Source organism: Ambystoma mexicanum, chromosome 8, assembly GCF_040938575.1.
Source record: "Ambystoma mexicanum isolate Mex_15411 chromosome 8, UKY_AmexF1_1, whole genome shotgun sequence".
Classification (NCBI taxonomy): Eukaryota; Metazoa; Chordata; class Amphibia; order Caudata; family Ambystomatidae; genus Ambystoma; species Ambystoma mexicanum.
This window is the reverse complement of record NC_090929.1, coordinates 899,738,125-899,759,833: the sequence shown is the minus strand read 5'-3', so window position 1 is coordinate 899,759,833 and position 21,709 is coordinate 899,738,125. Positions and strand designations below refer to the sequence as shown.

The 21,709-nt window shown below is 46.4% G+C and overlaps 1 protein-coding gene across 7 annotated transcripts in view; it reads right to left on the bottom strand.

The window, feature by feature from the left end:
• SHLD2 (shieldin complex subunit 2) overlaps positions 1 to 21,709 on the bottom strand; it is a 1,351,673-nt gene that overhangs the window by 1,182,270 nt on the left and 147,694 nt on the right. For all 7 annotated transcript variants that reach the window (XM_069610780.1, XM_069610782.1, XM_069610781.1 and 4 more), the window contains one exon: positions 463 to 555. In XM_069610780.1, coding sequence (XP_069466881.1) covers positions 463 to 555 — 93 coding nt within the window. The remainder of the gene's footprint in view (positions 1 to 462; positions 556 to 21,709) is intronic.

The following is a 21,709-nucleotide window of genomic DNA, read 5'->3' as shown; positions in this document are numbered from 1 at the left end:
CCCTCAAAAGGCTTTATAAGTAAAATAAACAAGGAAGCTACTATTCTTGACCATTCCTATGATACATCTAACTATTTCTGAAATGTGGTCATATCACCAAACAGCTGTGTGTTTGTCACTACACTATACAAAGATGCAATTTTAAATGTGTGCCTATAATATAGATGTCTGTGATCCAGGAATGCATTGTATGGTCTAATAGGCCTGCTTGGGTAGAAACAACTATTACCACTTTTTAGACACGCAGCATATCATGAGAGTAAAACTGTTTGACAGACATAGCTTTCATGGAGAATCCAGTCAGCTGTAGTTCCTAAATTCTGAAAAAAATACAGGTTTCACTCAGTAGATATAAATCTGTCTAGTCAATAAAGCTGGTAATATTACTAACAACAACATTATATGCCATTTACTTGTTACCCTACAAATGATACCCAGGTGAAATTAAACATGTGTTCCTACCTGTACCAAGGAACTCTGTGTCAAGAGGGGAAGGAATTTGTAGAGGGACCTTCTATACAGTCTATGGGTAACGGGTCCAGGGACATTTTGTATCTAGAACAAAAAGAAAAAAAACACAGGTGTGATTTTTTTATTTGGTTGACGTGCTAACTGCAGGTTAAATGTTCAAAGGGTCTCTGACCCTCACACCAATCCACACAACAACATTATACAAGGAATGCATGGCTAATTTTAGTTCAACAAAATAATTTATCAGTTCAAACTCAAACGTTTTGGAAATTACTCCTTGTGACCACAGTTGGGCTTCCTTACCCCGGATCAATTCAAGAATATTTTGAGCACAGTTCTGATTCAACAAAGTTCGGTTTAAGGTAACACAAAAAGTCTCTTTCATCCACTGTCTTTCCTCTTGACACAGCAAATATCTTTTCTTCAAATGTTTGTTTACAATTCAAAACGAGTGTTTTCCACAGTATCCTTCTTGGAGAGATAAATGTCTTTCTTTCTTAACACAAGTTCAAAACCAAAGCAATTGTTCTTTTCAAAATGTCCAACCATTTGTAGGGGAATATGAAAACATGGGTGAATATATTCAACGTCCTAAAGGGACACGAAAATACAAGCTGCAAAAGTCACTTTTAAAAAACACACTGCAAAGAAGCGAGCAGCCCCATTTAACAAAGGCTTCCTGCATAGGCCCAACAAGGCACTAGTAGTCACGCTTTAAGTAAGCCATAACACATCTCTTATAAAATGAACATAACCATGTAGCCTTACCCCGATCCAGCAGCATCTAACATCAACTAGAGAAATATAGAAGAGGTGTTTATATTAACAAATAAATGATCGCCATTGTTTTACATTAGCTGAACACAACACATGTAGGCCTCAACATTTAGTTAGCTTTTCCTGAAGCATGACACATTCCCCATCACCCCACAGCAGAGAACATTAACCAGATCCTCGCTGAAAGCACACATATTCCAAATTGCAACACTCACACAAGCAAAGCCTGAATGCCACATAACGATTGGTCAAAGCAAGGAGGGGGTGAATGGTTTCCCAGGGTTTAGTCTGCGGTAGTGAAGTCATAAAAGAGCAACAGAAAAGAACCAGATGCCGGAGTTTAAGGACAAGACACTGTACACTGATCGGTCAAAACACATCAGGCCTGCCGAGTTCCCATAGCCATGCTCCAGAGAGTTATTACACGGGCCGCGGTGTGACTTGAACGGTACCCTTGGCTGAGTCCCTCCTGTACACACGCTCTCCTCACCTGAGCTTTCCGAGTCGATGGTATCTTGCAGGCCTCGACGTGCCAGGTAGTCTCTCTCCTTCGTCTGGTGCGTGGGCTTGTCACGGAGAGAAGCCACTGTGGCCGCTGGGTGAGAACAGCGGCACAGTGACCTCCTTTCCGGAATCAAGCCAGAAAATACAGGGAAAAACCTGGAAGGGGAAAAAAAACCCTGATAAGAGGTGTCAAGGCTTGTCTCAGAAGGCCAGTTGTTCACAGATGAAGAAGGAAGCGAAGGATCTCCAACACTGAGGGTAGTGGCCCTCAAAACGTCCAAGTCCAATGGTAGCACTAGGCCCGAAGAGCAGGCGGAGAAGGCAGCAGCTGACGGCTGAGGTGGAGGTAGTAAATCTTCCAAGAAAGCACTGCGGGGAAGCACGGGAGGAAACCCCACGCTGTCTGGACTCAAAGAGCAAGGGAAAGAAAAAGGGTGAGAGAGAAAGAGAAAGAGAGAGAGAGAGACAGAGAGAGAGAGAGAGAGAGAGAGAGAGAGAGAGAGAGAGAGCCCAACCGCCGGAGAAAAAGGCACAGCTAGCGCCGCCCAGGGAAGGCGGCGGAGAGAAAACAGAAAACAAAAGTGCGGTGTTCCGGGAACAGGAACACCGGAGAAAGTAACCACGGGGAAAACTCCTTGGTAATTCCAAAGCGAGGTGCAGAGGAAGAGCGAAGGTCCCAGAGTCGAAAGGTAAACAACAGAGGGGGTTGCAACGCAACAACCTGCCGGGAGGCGGGGATTTAAATACTCCCGGCAGCGTTGCGTCCCGCGTTTAGAGCGGCGGCTGCGAACACAGAAAAAGGACTAAAGTAACCTTCCTCTGCGTCTCCTCAAACTCCAACACAGAAGAAATTGCCAGTCACGGCGATGGCCGTGACTGCGAGTGACACGCGGAAGCGGCCGTAAAGTTATGGTTAAGTTGCTAAACCCATAGGAAGACCTATTTTTTGGCAGTTTGTAACTTCGCTCCCCCTGGAGGAATCCTCACCAAGCTTTGCAAAAAAAGGTATATGGCCCGCTTTTAATTTTTTCGGCAAGTTTGGTGAGGTTTCGTGCAGGGGGGGGAAAGTTAAAGAGGGGATCACACATTTTTTTTCTCCATAGACTGAATGGGTGAAAACTTTGTGCACGGCTAGAGACCAAATGGCTGGATGGATTTGCACCAAATTTGCGGCAGGAGTGGGTGCTTGGGTCAGAAAGCGTGCTTTTGTGTGTTTGGTGGAAATCCGACCAGTACTTTTGTTGCAAAGAACTGAAATGTACATCTAAAAAAATGTGTGATATCTGGCTCTGCTCCGCTGACCCAATTCCCTGTTCGCTCTGTGGAGAGAAGGCTCATTGGCTTGCAGTGCGTCAACGTTTTTGGGAAACACTGCCATGGTGTATCGGAGGACAGTGCAGCGCCGTAAGGGGTTGCAAAACATGGTTTGCAGGAGTGGGAGGGTGAAAAGGGGATGAAAGGTTTGGTGGAGTGAAAACCAGAAAATATCACATATTTGTTTATGAGGTCGAAGAACACGACGGGGTGCAAGTGGTGTACGCGAGCACTGCAGCAATTTTGCTACACCAGAAAGGGTTGCAAAACATGGTTTGCAGTATCGGGTGGGTGAAAGTGGGCATGAAAAAATGGTTGGGGGAGTGAAAAGCAGAAAATATGACAAATTTGTTTAGGTCAAAAAAGACGTTGGTGTGCGAGGGGTGTATGTGAGCAATGCAGCAATTTGCGGGTAGCTACTCAGGCGACAACCTTCTGTGGTGACTGCATGGACGCTCCATTGGGAACGGGGACCGCATTGCAGATGATGCGAAGAAATTCTCAATGTATTATGCTGTTGGCTAGGGATGACGGTGCTCATGTTGTCTTTGTGGGTTTCCATTGTGTTGTGGCGGTGGATAGGGGTGTCAGTGGCAGTGGTAGGTTTGGCAAGTACGGTGCATGGCCAAATGCTGCCATGCATGCTTCCATTACTGTGTAGTGGTTGTGGGCAAGGGCTAGGCTTTTGGGTGTATGGGCGGAGGCTGTAGACCTCCGCATGTACCCAAGAGGCTAGGGCTTAGGCACAGCCTTGCTTCAGGGAGGGTAGTAAGACACTGCCACATGGAAGGATTATTTACCATCACAGTTTTGCGATATGCACCATTCCCGCAGCTACTCACATATGGTTCATTGACCGGTAGCTGCACAGGCGACTATCATTGTTTGGTGAGTGCAGGCAGACACCATTTTTATTTATTTATTTAATTATTACATTTGTTATACGCCCAGACCCTGAATTATCACGGCGTAGGTACAAACAAAGCAAGTACATTATTGTTGGTGATCAATGCAATAGGACAGTACAGATTTGGTTACATTTATACATTATATACACTTATGTTCAATTATATACAGTGAAGATGTGGAGTTGGTCAGGGTTACAAGTATCTGGGATCAACTTAGAACTGGTTGAATAACCACGTTTTGAGCAATTGTTTTAATTGTGGGAAGGACGTTTCATTCTTAATGTGGATGGGTAGGGCGTTCCAGTGCTTAGGAGCGAGTACTTTGAAGCTACTGCCCCCTGCTTTTTCTCTTTTGTATTTTGGGATTTCGCGGTTTTCACTGTTATTCGATCTAAGGAGTCTGGTCTGGGTTTTCTTGGTGACTGTGTTGAGGAGCTATTTGGTAGCTTTGCTGGCGATGCATTTATGGGTGATTCTAAGGGCTTTAAAGAATATTCTGGCTTTGATGGGAAGCCAGTGATTTTGTCTCCTGATGTTGGAGATATGCTCTGATTTTTTTATGCCTAGTGCAGCTCGGAGGGCTTTATTCTGCATGAGTTGGAGTTTGGTTAAGTTGGTGTTGGAGGTGCCTAGGAGAAGGATCTTATAATAGTCAAGTTTTGATAGTATGAGCGCTCTTGCTAGTGCGATGCAGTTTTCTGGTGTCAGGAATTTGCGACAAAGAGAGATAAGTTTGGCTGTGTAGGAGGTAGGAGGCGGCTAGGGTATTTACTTGCTTAGACATGGTGAGTGTCACGTCAAGATAGACCCTGAGTGTCTTAACTTGTTTAAGTACTGGGATTGTGGTGCCGTCAATGATGAACGATGAGTAGACAGGCTGAAGGGAAGCGATTGTGGACGATGATCCTAGTATGTTTTGTCATCATTGAGACATAGGCTGCTGTTAGCCATCCAATTTTGGATTATTGAGTAGATTTTATTGATGAGCAAAGAATCTTGCTGATGGTTACCTGTTAGTGGGATGAGGATCTGGGTGTCATCTGCAAAACTGGTGTAGATGACACCCATATCATCCAGTGCTGCGAAAAGCAGCTTGGTGTAGGCGTTGTACAGGGTGGGGGATAGGCAAGAACCTTGAGGTTCGCCTAGTGGGACGGGTATGGGATCTGGTGATTGTTTCCCAATGGCAACTCTTGAGGTCCTGTCTGCGAGGAATGATTTCATCCAATCTGTAGCGTTGTTGGATAGGTTGAAGTTATTGTTTAGGGTGGCACAGAGTTTGTAATGGTCGACCAGGTCGAAAGCCGCGGAGAGGTCAAGGAGCATTAGCAGGCAGAATTTACCTGATTCTCTCGTGGCATCCATTTGGATCTTCAGGTCGAGAAGGGCTGTTTATGTACTATGGTTTGGGTGGAACCCTGACTGTCTGTCCCCTAGTAATTGATGGTGTTTTAGGTGGTTTTGAATTTGGGTGTAGGCTATTTTGTCAATGATTTTTGGTAGAAATGGGATGGTAGTTATGGGTCGGGAATTGGTGGGGATTGAGGGGTCCAAGGATGTTTTTTTAAGGAGGGGTGTAACCCAAGCTTTTTTAATGCTAGCAGGAACTCTGTTTGAGTTGAAGGATGCATTAACAAATTCAGTGATAACTGGTGCTAAGGTATGGGCGCACAGTTTAACATGATGAGAGGGGAATTGGTCTTCTTTGCAGTTAGAGGCTTTGAGTTTCATTATGGTGTCTAGTACTTCTTTATTAGTGACTGGGGTGAAATGAAAAGGGGTGCAGGTGGAAGTAGTGGGCGGGTTGGAGGCTATGTCAGGAAGCTTTTTTTGGCAAGGATAGTTTTTTTGCTGTCGATTTTCTTTTGTAGTGGCATCATTTTAGAGGCTAATGCGTCTTGTATTGTGGTGCACCAGGTTTTGCTAGAATTCGGGTGCTGTCACTTGGCATGGGTTCTCAAACTCTCTAAGAATGTAGAACAGTTCTTTACTGTCAGAGTTCGCATTGGTTATGCGCGTATTAAGGGCGTTGGCTTTATGAGAGATTATGGCCAATTAGTACTTTTTATTGGCTGTTTGGAAGGCCTTTGCTGATTCACTGGTGTTAGTTTTCCTGTGTAGGCGCTCAAGTGCTCTTTTAGTGCGTCTGAGGGAAACTAGTTCTTCATCAAACCAGAAGCAGGAGCGTTTTGTCAGAGTTTTGGTGGTGACAGGGGCAAGTTAGTCAATGGTGCGGGTGAGACTATGTTGATAACAGTCTGCTAGTGTTAAGTATCAAGAAACCGGTAGTTGAATTCGTAGTGTAGTAGTTGAGTTCTCCCTACCAATGTGCCCCTTTGTACCTCCAAAATAAGTACCAAGGCACCAATAAGTCAGAAGATGGAAAACCAGACCGGACTTCCGAGGAGGCAGGAACAGCGTAGGATGCAGCGAGGACAACGTACTTGATTCCCACAAAACTAGAGAAATTACAGAGGTAAACAGACTTAGGATCGTAATTGCGAGAAAACAATGAACAAGTACAAGATTAACAGGACAGAGTTCAAAAGCAATTTACCAATAGTGCGAGGAGTGTATTCTTCCAGAAAGGTATACTGCGCAACCCAATCTAGCCCAGAAACCACGATGGCACGAGGACGCCTAAGCGGGTACAAAAGGTCTCTAGTCCAGTGCCTGTCCCGATGGAACGAGGACGCCTGTCGACTCTAGCGCCAAAAATGCCACTCTCTTGTCCAAGCGCTATATAGTAGGTCAAGCAGTTTCTTTCTGGCAAATGAAGGACTCCTTCGCAGCACTGTCCACCACACGAAAGGTCAGTAGACAGAAGTGGGATTTCCTGTTTCGAATGTTTGTATCCAAGGTGCAGCATGAGAATGGCAACACGATGATGAAAAGAAAACACACGGCAAGATGAGAGAGTGGTCGAACGTTCCGGGTTTGGCAACTTGGTAGCAAAGTGTTTGTAAGAATCCAAAAGGCAAAGCGTGGTCGAGGTTAGTTCCGGGTTGTTCTGTTGCTGGCAGCGTGATAACCAATTCGAGAGACAGGTCGTAAGGATCCAAGTCGTGCAGCATGCTGGCGATAAATGATTGCAGAGGATGAGGCTAGGACAGGTAGTAACACAAGCCGAGGTCAGTAACAGGAAGACTTCAGAAGGAAATAGCACGGGGCGAGGTTGGTAGATACAAGGACAAGAAAGTACCAAGCAGGTACTCGGGAGCGTAGCCTAGATTCCTAAACAAAATGAGAAGCAGCGAATGCGGCAACCCAGAAGTATATATCTGGTCACTGAAAACTTGCCGAACTTATCGAAGCTCCTCCTCTCCGAAATTGAGTCATGTGACGAACATGGAGTGGGCGCCATAGTCGCTACGGCAACCTTGCACAGTGAGTGGAAAAGAAACCAGAGCGAGTCCAAGGAAAAGCATGATGTGAATTACTAGCAGCAGATGATGTGGTAGCAGCATCCGTTTTGGGGAAAGTGGTTTTACTCAAACATTCCTGATTTCCGGGGCGAATCCTGACAGTTCCCCTCCTCAAAAGAAGCCTCCCCCTCCTGGACCAGAATTCAGAAAGCAAACGCGGAGCACGAATGTTAGTGACAGGTTCCCAGGTCCTGTCCTCGGGACCATAACCCTTCCAATCAACCAGATACACTGTCATGAACCGTCGTCTGCGTCCCTTCTGGACTTCCTGGTCCCTGACCCATAGGGGATTGAATACAGTGATCCTTCCAACATGGCCGCTTGAAACGGAATGCTGCTGGCCAGTCTCTAAGCTCCACGCTGTACGCTCTACAAAACAGACATGCTACCCGCGGCTCTGTGCATCTCAACGCTACCGCTTGCTGTAGTCGGACATGTGTTGCCGGAGTTCGCTCGGGGCTTTCCGCTGATTCCTGGTTCCCGGTTCCTTGAATCCCCCTTCCTTCCTCCCATTCCTCTACCTTACCTCTGAACTTCCTGGATTTTCTTCCACGCTCGGGTCACGGCGTTCCATGCCTCAGAGTGCGAACATCATTCCTTCCTGGTATCCACCCTGGACTTCTGAACGTTCCCGGAAGTTGGATAGCGAACCACTCGCTGGAATCCGAGGACCAGCGCTCGGGTTTGTACAAATCCCGGACCGTGAGAAAGAAGACATCACAGAAGGTCGCAAGCAAATAACAAAAGCAGGTGAGAAGGGAGAGACTTGTGACATACACACGTAGTCCCCTACAGACCTTTGTGTCCAATATGTTGCTCACCTCATATTCCTCTGAGCCTTTAATGGTAACAGGAGGAGGATGCAACGATAGCCTGGTGGACTGAAGACAAGGTTTTAACAAGGATACATGAAAGACTGGATGAACATGCCAGGAAGCAGGGAGGTCCAAACGAACCGCCACAGGGTTGATGATAGCAGTTATGCTATAAGGACCCACAAAACGTGGAAGAAGGAAACATCGTCCGGAAATGTGCAGATTCTTTGTCGACAACCAGACCTTCGAACCCACTTGATACGGAGGTGCTGGTGTTCTATGGGCGTGGCATGTTTTTTCTGACTCAACTTGGCTTTCTGGAGTTGGGCCGAGATGTTGTTTCTCACCTTGGCTAAGTCACGCACACACGCCCCTGCCGCAGGGCTGGAGGGCGATGGGATGGTTTGGATGGGAAGAGCATGTGGATGGTGCCCATACATGGCAAAGAAAGGTGACGTTCCAGTGGCGGAATGGTTTGAGTTATTATATGCAAATTCGGCCATGACTAACATGGATAACCAAGTTTTTTGATACTGCAAGGTGAAGCATCGTAAGTATTGCTCCAAGGTAGCATTTAAACGCTCTGTTTGTGGATGGTAGGCACTTGAATAGCGATCCTCAATACCCAATGAGGTAGTCAAGGCTCGCCAAAAGCGAGACGTGAATTGAGATCCACGGTCGGAAACAATGACGTGAGGAAGACCAAAAAACCTGAAAACATGACACAAAAACAGGTTTGCCAAAGCGGGAGCTGTAGGTATAACTTTACATGGTATAAACAATGCTAGCGTAGAATAATAGTCAACCACATCCAAAATGGTATCATGACTGTGATGCAATGGTAGTTCGACTATGAAATCCATGCAAATCATGACCCATGGTTCTTCAGGTATGGGTAGAGGTTGCAATAGACCAATGGATTTGGAAGGAATTTACATTGTGCACAAATGGCACAGGAAGCCACGAATTCCAAAACGTCTTTCGACATCTGAGGCCACCAACACCAACGTTTTAAGAAGTCCAAGGTCTTACGACCTCCAGGATGAGCCGCAAACTTGACATCGTGGCACCAATGCATGGCGGTTTTACGGGTGTTCGAATCCGGAAGGTAAACTAAACTGTTATGGTATGGTATACCGTTGATCAAGGTCAGGTTCAGCTCCTGAGCTGTTGATTGGTTTTCCTCAACCCATTTTGACAAGTTAGCACGAAGGGGAGTTTGTATACCACATACACAGATTACTTGATGTGGTAAGAGAATGGAGTGATCATGCATAGCACGTGGGATGACTCCATGTACCCGAGAGAGAGCGTCTGCTTTGAAGTGTTTTTTCCTGGTCTGTAAGTCCAGGTTCGAAACGGTTGTACATTTTACTGATTGTAGTGCCAAAAGATTGCAGTGATCCGTAAAGACCTGTACTGGTAAAGCCGTACCCAATAGATGGTGATGCCAAACCATAAAGGCGTCTCCAATACCAACAGCTCTTTTTCTGTGACGGTGTAGTTGGCTTTGTAAGTGGTCAGTTTTCTGGAATGATATGCTACAGGGCGGAGTTCTCCTGAATCCTTACACTCTTGTGAAAGGATAGCTCCGATGGCGAGATCCGAAGCATCTGCTTCTACTACAAAAGGAAGATCAGGGTTAGGGTGCATCAGAACAGGAGCAGCAGTGAAGGAGGATGTGAGTACCTCAAATGCCTTCTAAGCTGATGGATTCCAGCTAAAAGGTTTTGTAGCACCGGATGTAAGAGGAACAACAATACTGGAAAAGGATCTTATAAATCGCTGATAAAAAATGGCAAAACCTAAGAAAGACTCGGGTTGTTTGGGAGTGGTTGGCACCGGCCAGTCCAACACAGCCTTGACCTTGGCATCACTCATTTTCACCCCCTGATCAGATATGGTATAACCCAGGAATTCAACCGAGGTAACGTGAAACACGCATTTTTCCAATTTAGCGTACAGCTGATGTTCTCGGAGACGTTGGAGGACAGCTGATACGTGTTTAACATGGTCTTCGTAAGAGGACGAATAAATGAGTATGTCGTCCAAATACATCACTACGTACGTATCCAGGACATCACGGAAAACATTGTTTATGAAGTGCTGAAAGGTAGCTGGGGCGTTACACAAACCAAGCGGCATGACGCGATACTCATAGAAGCCATATTTAGTCTTGAATACAGTCTTCCATTTGTCCCCAGAACGCATTCTGACCAGATTGTAGGCTCCTCTCAGGTCCAATTTCGTGAAGATTATGGACTTCCCCAACTGGTCTAAGAGCACTGAAATCAGGGGTGTGGGGTATTGATTCCGGACTGTGGTGGCATTCAGTTCCTGGTAATAAATACAAGGCCGGAAGTCTCCCTCTTTCTTGGGAACAAAAAACCATAGGTGAAGCTGATGGAGACCGAGACGGGCGAATGAAACCCGTACTGAGGGCATTATCAATATACTCTTTCAAGATGAGGTCTTCTTTAGCGGTTAGGGAGTATATTCTCCCGTTTGGTATTTTCACCCCCGGGATGAGATCAATAGGGCAGTCATAAGGTCGATGGGGTTGTAAAATCTCTGCCCCTTTGGCATCAAACATATCTTGAAAATGAGAATATTCCGTGGGCAAAGACACCGTTGTAAGAACAGCTACTGTTGGAGCTATGCTTATGAGAGTCTGACACAGATCCCCTCCTTCGGTATGTTGCAGCATACAGTGTTTGGTACAGTAGTCGGATGTGAATATGACTTCATTTAACCCCCAATCAATAACCGGGTTATGGATTTTCAGCCATGGCAAATCCAAAATTAACCTGAATTGAGGTGCTGCTATTACATCAAAACTGATCATCTCAGTGTGGCCAGCGGCAGTAGTCATGTTCAAGGAAACCGTTTGTTCCGTGACCAACCAGGACAGTAAAGATGTACCGTCCACGGCATTAACGATCTCAGGCTTAGCTTTGGTAATGAACGAAACGCCGTTCTCACGAGCGCAAGGAAGATCGCTATAGTTCCCCATTGCCCCAGAATCCAGGATAGGTTCTCCAAACCAAGAAGAGCCCGATGCGGGATGAAATGTACCCTTTATTGTGATTGGAACAATAATGGCAGAGTCCCATGATGAAGGACTCAGTAGCGGGACCCCTTCTACTACCGAGTCATCGCGTTTCCCGATTTCTTGGGCTTCTTTGTGCATGCCTTCAGAAAGTGTTCCGAAGAATCACAATAGAAACAAAGATTCTTCAACCGTCTCCTCTCTCTCTCAGCCGGCGATAACGGACCGTTTATAGCACCAATTTGCATGGGTTCAGGGTCATTAATTGATGTTATCGGAGGTGTAACCAAAACAGGCATAGCTCCCCTTTTCTCTCCCTTTTGTTCGGCTCGCCTAGCATCGATCTGGAGAACGCAGTCCAACATTTCATGGAATGCGGTAGGCACCACTGGTACCGAGGCTAATGTATCCTTAAGGGAGTCAGACAACCCTTTATAGAACAAAGAGGCTTTCTTGTCCCCAGGCCAGCTGGTTTCAGCGACGAATTGATTAAACCTGGCTATATAGGCCAAAAGAGGCGTTTCGCCTTGCTGTATACCCAGCAGTTCCAACTCCGTAGCTTGTGTTCGCTAGCGGGTATCGAATACCCGGCCCATAGCTTCCAACAAGGCATGATAGTAAAAAATAAGTGGACTACCGGCTTCCAACAAAGGGTTGGCCCAAGTTGCCGCAGTACCAGAGAGATGAGACAAAACGAAGGCTGCCTTCGTAGCTGAATCGGGGAATGCCGTAGGAAATGCAAACGGCATTGGTTCAGGAAGGTTCGATAGACTTTGGGGTCACCATGAAACCTCTCGAGAGGGGCCAGTGGAAAGTGTGTGGCCACAACCACCAAAGGCGTGGCCGCTACCTGAGGGACTGGATCAGCAGAACCAGAAGCCACAGCCGGTGGGGGTACCACAGCTGCGGCGGATGGGTTCCTGGTTTGTAACTCATCAATCCTTGCTTGAGTGGCAGAATCAGCTGCCGTCATTTCGACCCGTAATTCTGCCATAAGAAGCATAATATTGGCTAGAGCTTCCTTTGTGTCTATGTTGGTGTCCATTTATATATTTGTTTCTGATTATGTCAAGTATGAAGAAACCGGTAGTTGAACTACTAGTGTAGTAATTGAGTTCTCCCTACCAATGTGCCCCTTTGTACATTCAAAATAAGTACCAAGGGACCAATTAGTCAGAAGATTGAACACCAGACCGGACGACAGAGGAGGCAGGAACAGCGTAGGATGCAGCGATGGACAATGTACGTGATTCCCACAAAAACTAGAGAAATTACAGAGGTAAACAGGCTTAGGATCGTAATCACGAGAAAACAATGAACAAGTACAAGATTAACAGGACAGAGTTCAAAAGTAACTTACCAATAGTGCAAGGAGTGTATTCTTCCAGAAAGGTATACTGCGCAACCCAATCTAGCCCTGAAACCATGACGGCACGAGGACGCCTAAGCGGGTGCAAAAGGTCTCTAGTCCAGTGCCTGTCCCAACGGAACGAGGACGCCTGTCGACTCTAGCGCCAAAAAAGCCAGTCTCTAGTCCAAGCGCTATATAGTGGGTCAAGCTGTTTCTTTCTGGAAAATGAAGGAGTCCTTCGCAGCACTGTCCACCACACAAAAGTGAAGTAAACAGAAGTGGGATTTCCTGTTTCGGATGTTTGGATACAAGGTGCAGCGTGAGAATGGCAACACGCTGATGAAAGGAAAACACACAGCAAGGTGAGAGAGTGGTGAAACGTTCCGGGTCTGGCAACTTAGTTGCAAGGTGTTTGTTAGAATCCAAAAGGCAAAGCGTGGTCGAGGTTCGTTCCGGGTTGTTCTGCTGCTGGCAGCGTGGTAACCAATTTGAGAGATAGAAGACAAGTCGTAAGCGTTCCAAGTCGTGCAGCGTGCTGGCGATAAATGATTGTAGAGGATGAGGCTAGGACAGGTAGTAACACAAGCTGAGGTCAGTAACAGGAAGACTTCAGAAGGAAATAGGACAGGGTGAGGTTGGTAGATACAAGGACAAGAAAGGACCAAGAAGGTACTCGGGAGCGTAGCCTAGATTCCTAAACAAAATCAGAAGCGGCGAGTGCGGCAACCCGGAAGTATATATCGGGTCACCGCGAACTTGCCAAACTTGCCGAAGCTCCGCCTCTCCAAGATTGAGTCATGTGGCGAATATGGAGCGGACTCCATAGTCTCCATGGCAACCTTGCGGAGTGAGTGGAAAAGAAACAAGAGTGAGTCCAGGGAAAAGCATGATGCGAATTACTAGCAGCAGATGATGTGGTAGCAGCATCTGTTTTGGGGAAAGTGGTTTACTCAAACATTCCTGATTTCCGGGGCAAATCCTGACAGCTAGGTGGTCCGGGTTGTTTGTATTGAGGGTCACATTGGCAAGGGCCAGATGTAGAATGGGAGAGAGGTTTTCTACTGCAAGTTTTTTAATGTTTCTAGATTCAAAGGCGTCAGGTGACCTTGGGGCTGGTGGGGTCTGAGCTTTTGTGTTCCAGGGTGAAGGAGATGGTGAAGTGGTCTGACCATTCTACAGGTAGGATGGAGTTTATGGTGACTTGAGAGTTGAGGGATAGGATCCAGTCCAGCCTTCTGCCTTTGGAGTGAGTGGGTTTATTAACCAGCTGGGTAAAGTTCATATCTGCCATGGCTGTGTGAAAGGCGGCAGCGTCCGTGTCAAGGGGGTCGCTGTAGCCTAGGTTGATATCGCAGGATGTTGCATTTAGTCTTTGGCTTGATGAAGGGTGTAAGCAGTAGGGGGATATCTAGGTTGGGGTGGCTAGTTTTATTGGTGATCTATAGACTACTAAAAAGTTAGTGGTGATTTTAGGGTTAGGGGAAAATTTGGCTAGTAGGAGTTCATAGCCCTGTACTTGTTCCAGTGGGCAGGCTCCGAGTTGCAGTGTAGTTCTAGCTATTAGTGCAACTCCGCCTCCTTGGATGTTAATCCTGTCTGTTCTGAGAATAGTGTACCTTGTGTTAGGGAAGGGCCTGCAGCAGGATGTAACCAGGTTTCAGTGACTGCTAGTATGTCGAGTTGTTAATCCACAACAAGGTCATGGATTTCTATGGCATGTGTAGCGCGAGATCGAGCATTGATGAGTGCACCTCTGATCAAGTGGGTGGGCACAGGGGGAGGTGTGATTGCTAGATTGGGAAGATGTGTCATGTTTTTGTTTCCTATAAGTGGCTTGGTTTGTTTTGTAGGAAGGTCTTTGAGCGGTCTATTAGTAGTCGCAGATGCTGTTTTGGTACCGGTATCTTTAGTTTTGGTGGGTCTAGGCGCTTGATGGTTGGGACTGGTTCTAGCTCTGAGTCGATTAAGTTGGTTATTTCCCATAGAGGGTATGGTTTTGTCATTGGTCTTGATGCAGAGGGAGGATAGTGGTGATTTTGGATAGGAATGGTAGGAGCATCTGGGTTAGTGACAGTGTTGGCTATACTATTGGGTGGACTGGTAGCGGAGAATGGGGGGGAGGGATGGAAGGAATGGGGTAGTGCAGGGAATAGGGTGGTGGCGCTGGTAGCCTAGTCTCGCAAGGCCTTCTCTGAACACTGTGAAGTGTCCTCCTGTGCAGGGCACGGAATGGGTCATCATACAAAACGGGAACATTATGGAGGTTAAAAGTGTTAACATTATTGGACGTAGTTGGTTAGTTCAAGGCTGGTGGTTAGCGGAATAACGACAAGATGGATCTATTTAGTTCACTTAGCTGGCATGAAACATGGCTGATGGCTAACTCAATTTAACTTGTTTGGAGTGCAGGTGGCCACAAGTGTCAGGGTGTCAGTTTACGTGTTTTAGGCAGGATCAGAGTGCATAGAGGCAACAGTAATCAGTTTCCACAGTTGAGGCAGAAATGAAAATCTAAGTGGCAATAGTACTGACCGATTTCAAGGTTTGGGCAAGTTAAATATGTTAAATGGCAACATTAGCTGGCAGATTCAGAAATGGGTGAAATCAGCTCATAAATATCAATACTTGTCTATGCGGACGGGATATAGAGTGGGTGTAGCTGACTATGGCAATGTGCGTTGAAGACGTTCATTGGCAAATTGAAGCCTTTTAAACATTCTTAATGCAAGGACTAGGATGTCATGAGTTAATCCTGAGGCAGCACTAGGCAGGTGCAGGTGGTGTGGGGTTGGTTTAAAGTTTATTTGGATTAGAGACGCTTAGAGAGTCAATAAATCTGCGAAGATAGAAGTTGAGCAGAGCAGGCAGTTGTGGCATCAATGGGCTGAACATAATGCGCAAAGAATATGCAAAAGGTTAATTCTGTATTGGGGCACGTCCTAGTAACAGGCAATTATAGTTTTCTAAGCTTGTGGAGGTGCGGGCATGCAATGAAATGCAATGAGCTGAGAGGCAGCAGTAATTGTGATGCAGAGTTAACTGCACACAAAACAAAATGAAATGCAATGAGCTGAGAGGAAGCAGTAGTCGTGATACGGAGTTAACTGCACACAATACAAAATGAAATGTTATGAGCTGAGAGGCAGCTGTAATCGTGATGCGGAGTTAAAAGCACACAATACAAGATGAAATGCAATGAGCTGAGAGGCAGCAGTAATCGTGATGCGAGATTAAGCGCCCACGGGTACAGGAGTATGCTAAATAATGGGGGTGCAATGCAGTGGAATTACTAATAAAGCGTGGCGTTGGGGCAGAAATGTTGGTGTAAGAACATGATGGTACACTGGTGAGGCAAGGACTCGAATGTAGTTATGAAAGCGCGTGTAGGCATTGAGAAGGAGCGGTAAAGCATGCTCATGGGTGAAGCAACTGGAGTGATCATGAATTACAGCGTGGCGTGCGGCGAAGCTTAATAGGGCGGAATACTCTTTAAGCAGTAGACACGGGAGCACATTAGAGCGTATGATTCATCAGGCATGGGTTAGGCACAGCAGGGGGAATGTCACAGTAGCGAGCCAAAAGGGGCTTACCAAGCAGAGCGTGTCCAGACAGTGGCGTGGGTCCGCCTGGATGAAGAGACAAATAGGCAGCGATCCTGACCCTGGGCTCTGTCAGCTCTGGACAGGCTCGGGACAGGAAGTGCGTTCGGGGTTGGGCTGGCTTGTTGCCTGCCGGCAAGGGATTGGCAGGATAAGGAACTGGTAGCCAATCACACATTGGGGATGGGGAGTGCTTTGGAGTCACTACAAGGATATTTACAGTTGGTGTACTATGTTGTGTTGTGCCTGCAAGGCCCCTACTGCCTTGTGTGCATGGCTAGGGCCCTTGGAGGTAACAGACTGGCTCCTGGTTGGAAGTAGGTTTGAGAATGTTACCTTGTTTGGCTTTGTTACTATAACCATAGGTACCTGTACTCAGGAAAGCTACGTGGCCACATGTTCCCATGCATGGCTCTATTGCCTTGTAGTGGGTGGGCCCAAGGACCAGGCTTTTGGGTGCATGAGCGGAGGCCTTAGGCCTCTGCATGTACCCAAGAGGTTAGACCTTGGGCACAACCCCCGCAAAGCAATGCAGCCACGTATGGGAGCACAGTGCTATAGGTATGTGAATTGCACACACAGGTATGAAGATTGGATTACTTTTGCCTTAACTCATTTGGATAAGCTATTATAACCATACCTTCTTTCGTCCCACACACTTTTAAATATCTAAGTGTCCACGTTTGTAGAATTATTGTGGAGGACATGTTAGACTTCCTATAGCACCAGTGGTGAGACATGCCAGTATTTCCCTTTGGAATGGTGTGGCCGTCTACAGAGCCTTCCTTCAGCGAGTGTAGTAAGACATTGGGACATGTAAGGATTTTTTTACCATCACACTTTTGTGATACGGACCATTTGCGCAGCTACTCACTTATACATTGTCGGGTACCTGCACAGGCGATTACCTTCAGAGCCCATTGGGGATGGTGAGAGTATTGCAGATGATATTGGTATGTCTCCATTCAGTGTGCTATGTTGTGTTGGGAGTGGCAAGCCCCTACTGCCCTGTGTACATGGCTAGGGCCCTTGGAAGTAACTGTCTAGCCAGTGGTTGGTAGTAGGTTTCAGAATGTTGCCTTCTTTGGATCCGTTCCTATACTGATATGTAACTCTAACGTACACTCTTGCAAGTATGCATCTCTCCTGTGTGTGGTTACCATTACACAATGGGTGTGTAGGACATTTTGCAGTTGGTACACCACCATAGGTGGCATGCAGTGCCTGCACTTGCATATGGTGTATGTCACTGGAATTGTTGCCATTCACAGACTGACATGCCACCATTTCTGTTTGGTATGGTGGACCCCTGATAACACTGCGTGCTTTGAGAGTGAAGAAAGACATTGCGACATGACACGCGTTACTAAGCAGCACACATTTAAAGTACGGATAATGTAAAGACCGACTCACATACATTTGCACTGACCAAAACCATCTACGTCAATAAGTCCCGCTATATATAGGCGGGCAGGCCATCTGACTGTTAGCTTTCTTTTGCGTACTTCTTGAGATGGGCAACGAACGCGGTTGGCGTTCCTATTGTGTGCAATTCCAATGTGTGCATCACTTCCATTACCTATACGTGTGTGCACGATACACCATCGCAATAGTCACTAGCATAGCTGACTTCATTTGTGGAGAATCGTTGCTCACGGTGTGAACTCCAGGTATTTTAGTTACGTGCGTACCAAGTTTGACGCACTCTGTCATGTGAGCACCTAGCTCCGGAAAGGAGCAATATAAAGAAAAGCAAAAGCATGCGCACAAGGAGCATACGGTTCGAGAACATTCAGATACTTTACGAACAACACTGTGAATTGTTGCAAGAGCTTTATTTTGCTACAGAATGATCACGAGAACGTGTAAGGTGACTGCTACCACCGCTCTTTTATTTTGCTAACAAAATTTAGTGTGCAATGCCCTCTGTGCACTTCTGTACTTTTGTTGTCGACTGGCAAAGTGGAAAAAGGAATAATGTACGGTCCTTGGTGGCTCGTGTGGAAGAAGGCATTTTATTTGCAAGGTAAAGAAGATACCAGTTGTTGCCTCTGATGCCTTATACCAAAAACTTTTGCAGGTTGGTTCGTATGGCCGGAACCGCAAATGGACATACAGGCCCATATTGGTCGACCCAAATAACGACGACGGAAAACACTTTGCTTATGGTAATCTTGATATGCTTGAGTCCAGACAACTTGTCGGTGTTTCGCCTAGAAGTGACGAAATAAAGAGACTATTAATATTCAACGCATCAACAAAGGCATTGGGCTTCATTACGACCCCGGCACTAAACCATGGTGCTATGAGCACCATGGTCCATGCCGGGGTCCGCCATGGTGAATGGCGGAATTACCGCCCCATTCCAAGGTTGGCGGGGTGGTAATTCCCCATTCACCATGGCCCCTTCCCCATTCCCATTTTTGGCCCATAGGGCTCAATGGGAATGGGGAGTGCACTAATCACGGCATCGTAAATTACGGTGCTGCAATTAGCTCCTAGGTCCCTTTACGGGTTGGTTTTTTTAACGCCTGCTAAAAGCAGGCGTTAAAGTGCAACCCGCAAAGGGACCTCGTAATCAGGCGTTAAGGGTTTAACGGCGCCGACACCTTTTACGGCGCCGTTAACCCCTTAACGCCTGGGTTGTAATGAGGCCCATTATACATACAAGCTATGTTTCACATTGAGAAGCGGGCAAGATCTAGAATAAGGCCTCACCAGAACTTAACTGCTCATCATCTTTATCCAGTGCATCGGAGCTGGTCTGGACCACTAGTCTTCAGTGAAGTAACCGAAGTCGGATACCTACCAGCTAACCTTGGCCTTCAGTCCTCAGTTCATTACGGTGAGGAAAAGCCGCAACGTGCCAGCCAGTTACCTCCGGGAAGGGGAAAGACGGGAGGAGGGAGAGAAAGGAATAGAAACCAATACTAAATACATACACTTACCTTTAGGTTATTCCGACTTCCGAACACCATTTTACAGAGGAACCAAGTTCATCCAGGTCCCTCCCAGCCTCACGGTCCTCTGGAGGTTAAGCCACCAGCAGACCCCTGTGGAAGAGAGTGGCTGCGGTATTTTTCAGTGCACAGTTAACCCGAGAGAGGGGCAACGTGTCAGAACAGTCCGGACCAGGCACTCCTGCAGGGCACCAGAGATAAGCGTTACAGTTTTGCAAGTATTGTGGCATTGTGCTGTGCTTCTGCAGAATTGTGACGGTAGTTACATACCTGTTGGCGTACTGTAAGTGCTCATACTTTGGAGCTGCTTGAGGATATGTTTGTAGCACAGTGGTTGTTGAAGGTTCATTTGGGTTGTTGTAATGCTGCAAATAATATTGTAGTATTATGGTTTAAGTTATATACCAGGTGGCGTATTCTAACTGTTTACAGTGTCCCATTCCTGTAGGGTAGGTTTACAAGCTTGTGCATTCCTGTTGCTACTTTCACATCTGTGTACATTCTGAAGTGGTGGTGTACCACTATGGATTTATGTAGTGATAGTTCCATATGTATAGAATTTGTATGCGTATTCTTAGAGAGGAGGCGACTCATTTGCGTACTTGGTGGTTTCAGAGGATACTGAGGATAGTTTCGAACCATCATACTTAGTACTTTCCCTTTTTAGTATCATGTGGAAAATAGTGCTACGGTCATTTGTGTACACATATTGTTTGTCTGAATGTACTCATTGGGTTCATTGGGGATAAAATTATCCAACACACTTTAATGTATTTCTTGAATGCATGCATTATGCTAACTTGCTTTACGACGACAGCGTGGAAGGTAATTGTTTATTTGTGCCTTTACGAGGGTACTGGTTGGTGCTGGGGAGTAAGGTATAGTAGTTTTGTACATCAAAGACTACATTTTGCCTTCAACAATATTAAGTAGGCATTTGCAAGATTTGTAGGTAATCTCTACTTTGGAATGATGGAAGTATCATTGCATTCCCACCATGAGCATTGCTTTCTAATGTATACGGTATAGTGGCCTCCACTGATTGCGTCGCCTGTGTGGTAGATTATGGCTACTGTTGTGAAGGTTTTCTTGCCAAGTGATACCTGGCCACGTCTGAAGGTAGTACGTTTGCAGTTGTTTTTGGTTCCAGCGCCATTGCATTTTAAGAGCATTACAATTACATATTGACTATGTGAGAGTATAACAAAGTTACTCACCGTAGTGACTATCTTACTCCAAGTCCATAGTCCCCTTTCCTCCATACTTTTGGGACATTCCGTCCAGTGGGACGGGATTGGAGCACTTTTGCAAAAAAGCATAAAATTGAAAAATGTGTCCTTTCTTTTTATGCAGGGTACTGCACGCGGCCATAACCCCGCCCTCCTGAGCTCCGCCCCGCGCATCGCCCTTCAGTCCTTTTCTATCGACAGGTCTGAGACCTTTAAGCAATAATAGAGGATACTTATCAGAGGGGACGGCCGGCGGGCGTATGGAGGAAAGTGGACTATGGCTTTAGGAGTAAGATAGTCACTACGGTGAGTAACTTTGTTATACTCCTACGTCCCGTCCCCTTTCCTCCATACTTTTGGGAGATTGCCAAGCACTCCTAACAGGAAAACGGGTGGATGGAATTCCCTTACTGAAAGAAGTTCTTAAGAACAGCTTGCCCGAACTGAGCATCGGCTCTGGAGCTCAGGTTTAAGCAGTAATGCTTACATAAAGCTGATGAGGAAGGCTACGTAGCTGCTCTGGCAATGGTTTCCCAGGGAACATATTTCTGGAAGGCAACGGCAGCCGCCTTGCCCCGCACAAGATGGGCATGAATTCCTTTTGGAGGCTTGAAGACCCTGAACGGTATACGCCTCTGAAATACAGGAAGCAATCCATCGGGAGATAGTTGCTTTCGAGGTCGGCTTCCCTTTCGGGTCTCTGAAGGTCACAAAAAGCTGGGAAGAGTTCCTAAATTTAGATGTTCTTTCCAAAAAAAACTTAAGAGCTCGTCTGACATCCAAATTGTGCAATACCCCCTCGGCCTCTGAGGCCGTGTCAGGAAAGAAGATGGGTAAGGAAATAGACTGATTCAAATGAAAGTCAGATATCACCTTTGGAAGGAAGGAAGAATTAGTCCGGAAGACAACCTTATCCTCATGAAAGGTGAGGAATGGATGCTTTACAGACAAGGCTTGAAGCTCACTCACACACCTTGCCGAAGTCACCGCAATCAGAAAAGCCATTTCAATGAAAGAAACTTCAAGTCGACCGTTGCCATGGGCTCAAAAGGCTTATGGCATAAGGCAGTGAGGACCACATTCAGCTCCCACTTTGGATGTGGGTTGCGCACAGGTGGAAAAAGATGCAATAGACCTGTAAAATGCCCTTTAATGACAGGGTTTGTCAACGAAAAGGAGCAGGTGTCCATGGACAGGTAAGCGGCGATAGCTGACAAATACGTCCTACAAGACAAGACATGGATGCCTGAAGTTGCCAGATGAGAAACGAAAGACAGGACCGTATCAATGGTACCATCTCTGGGGTC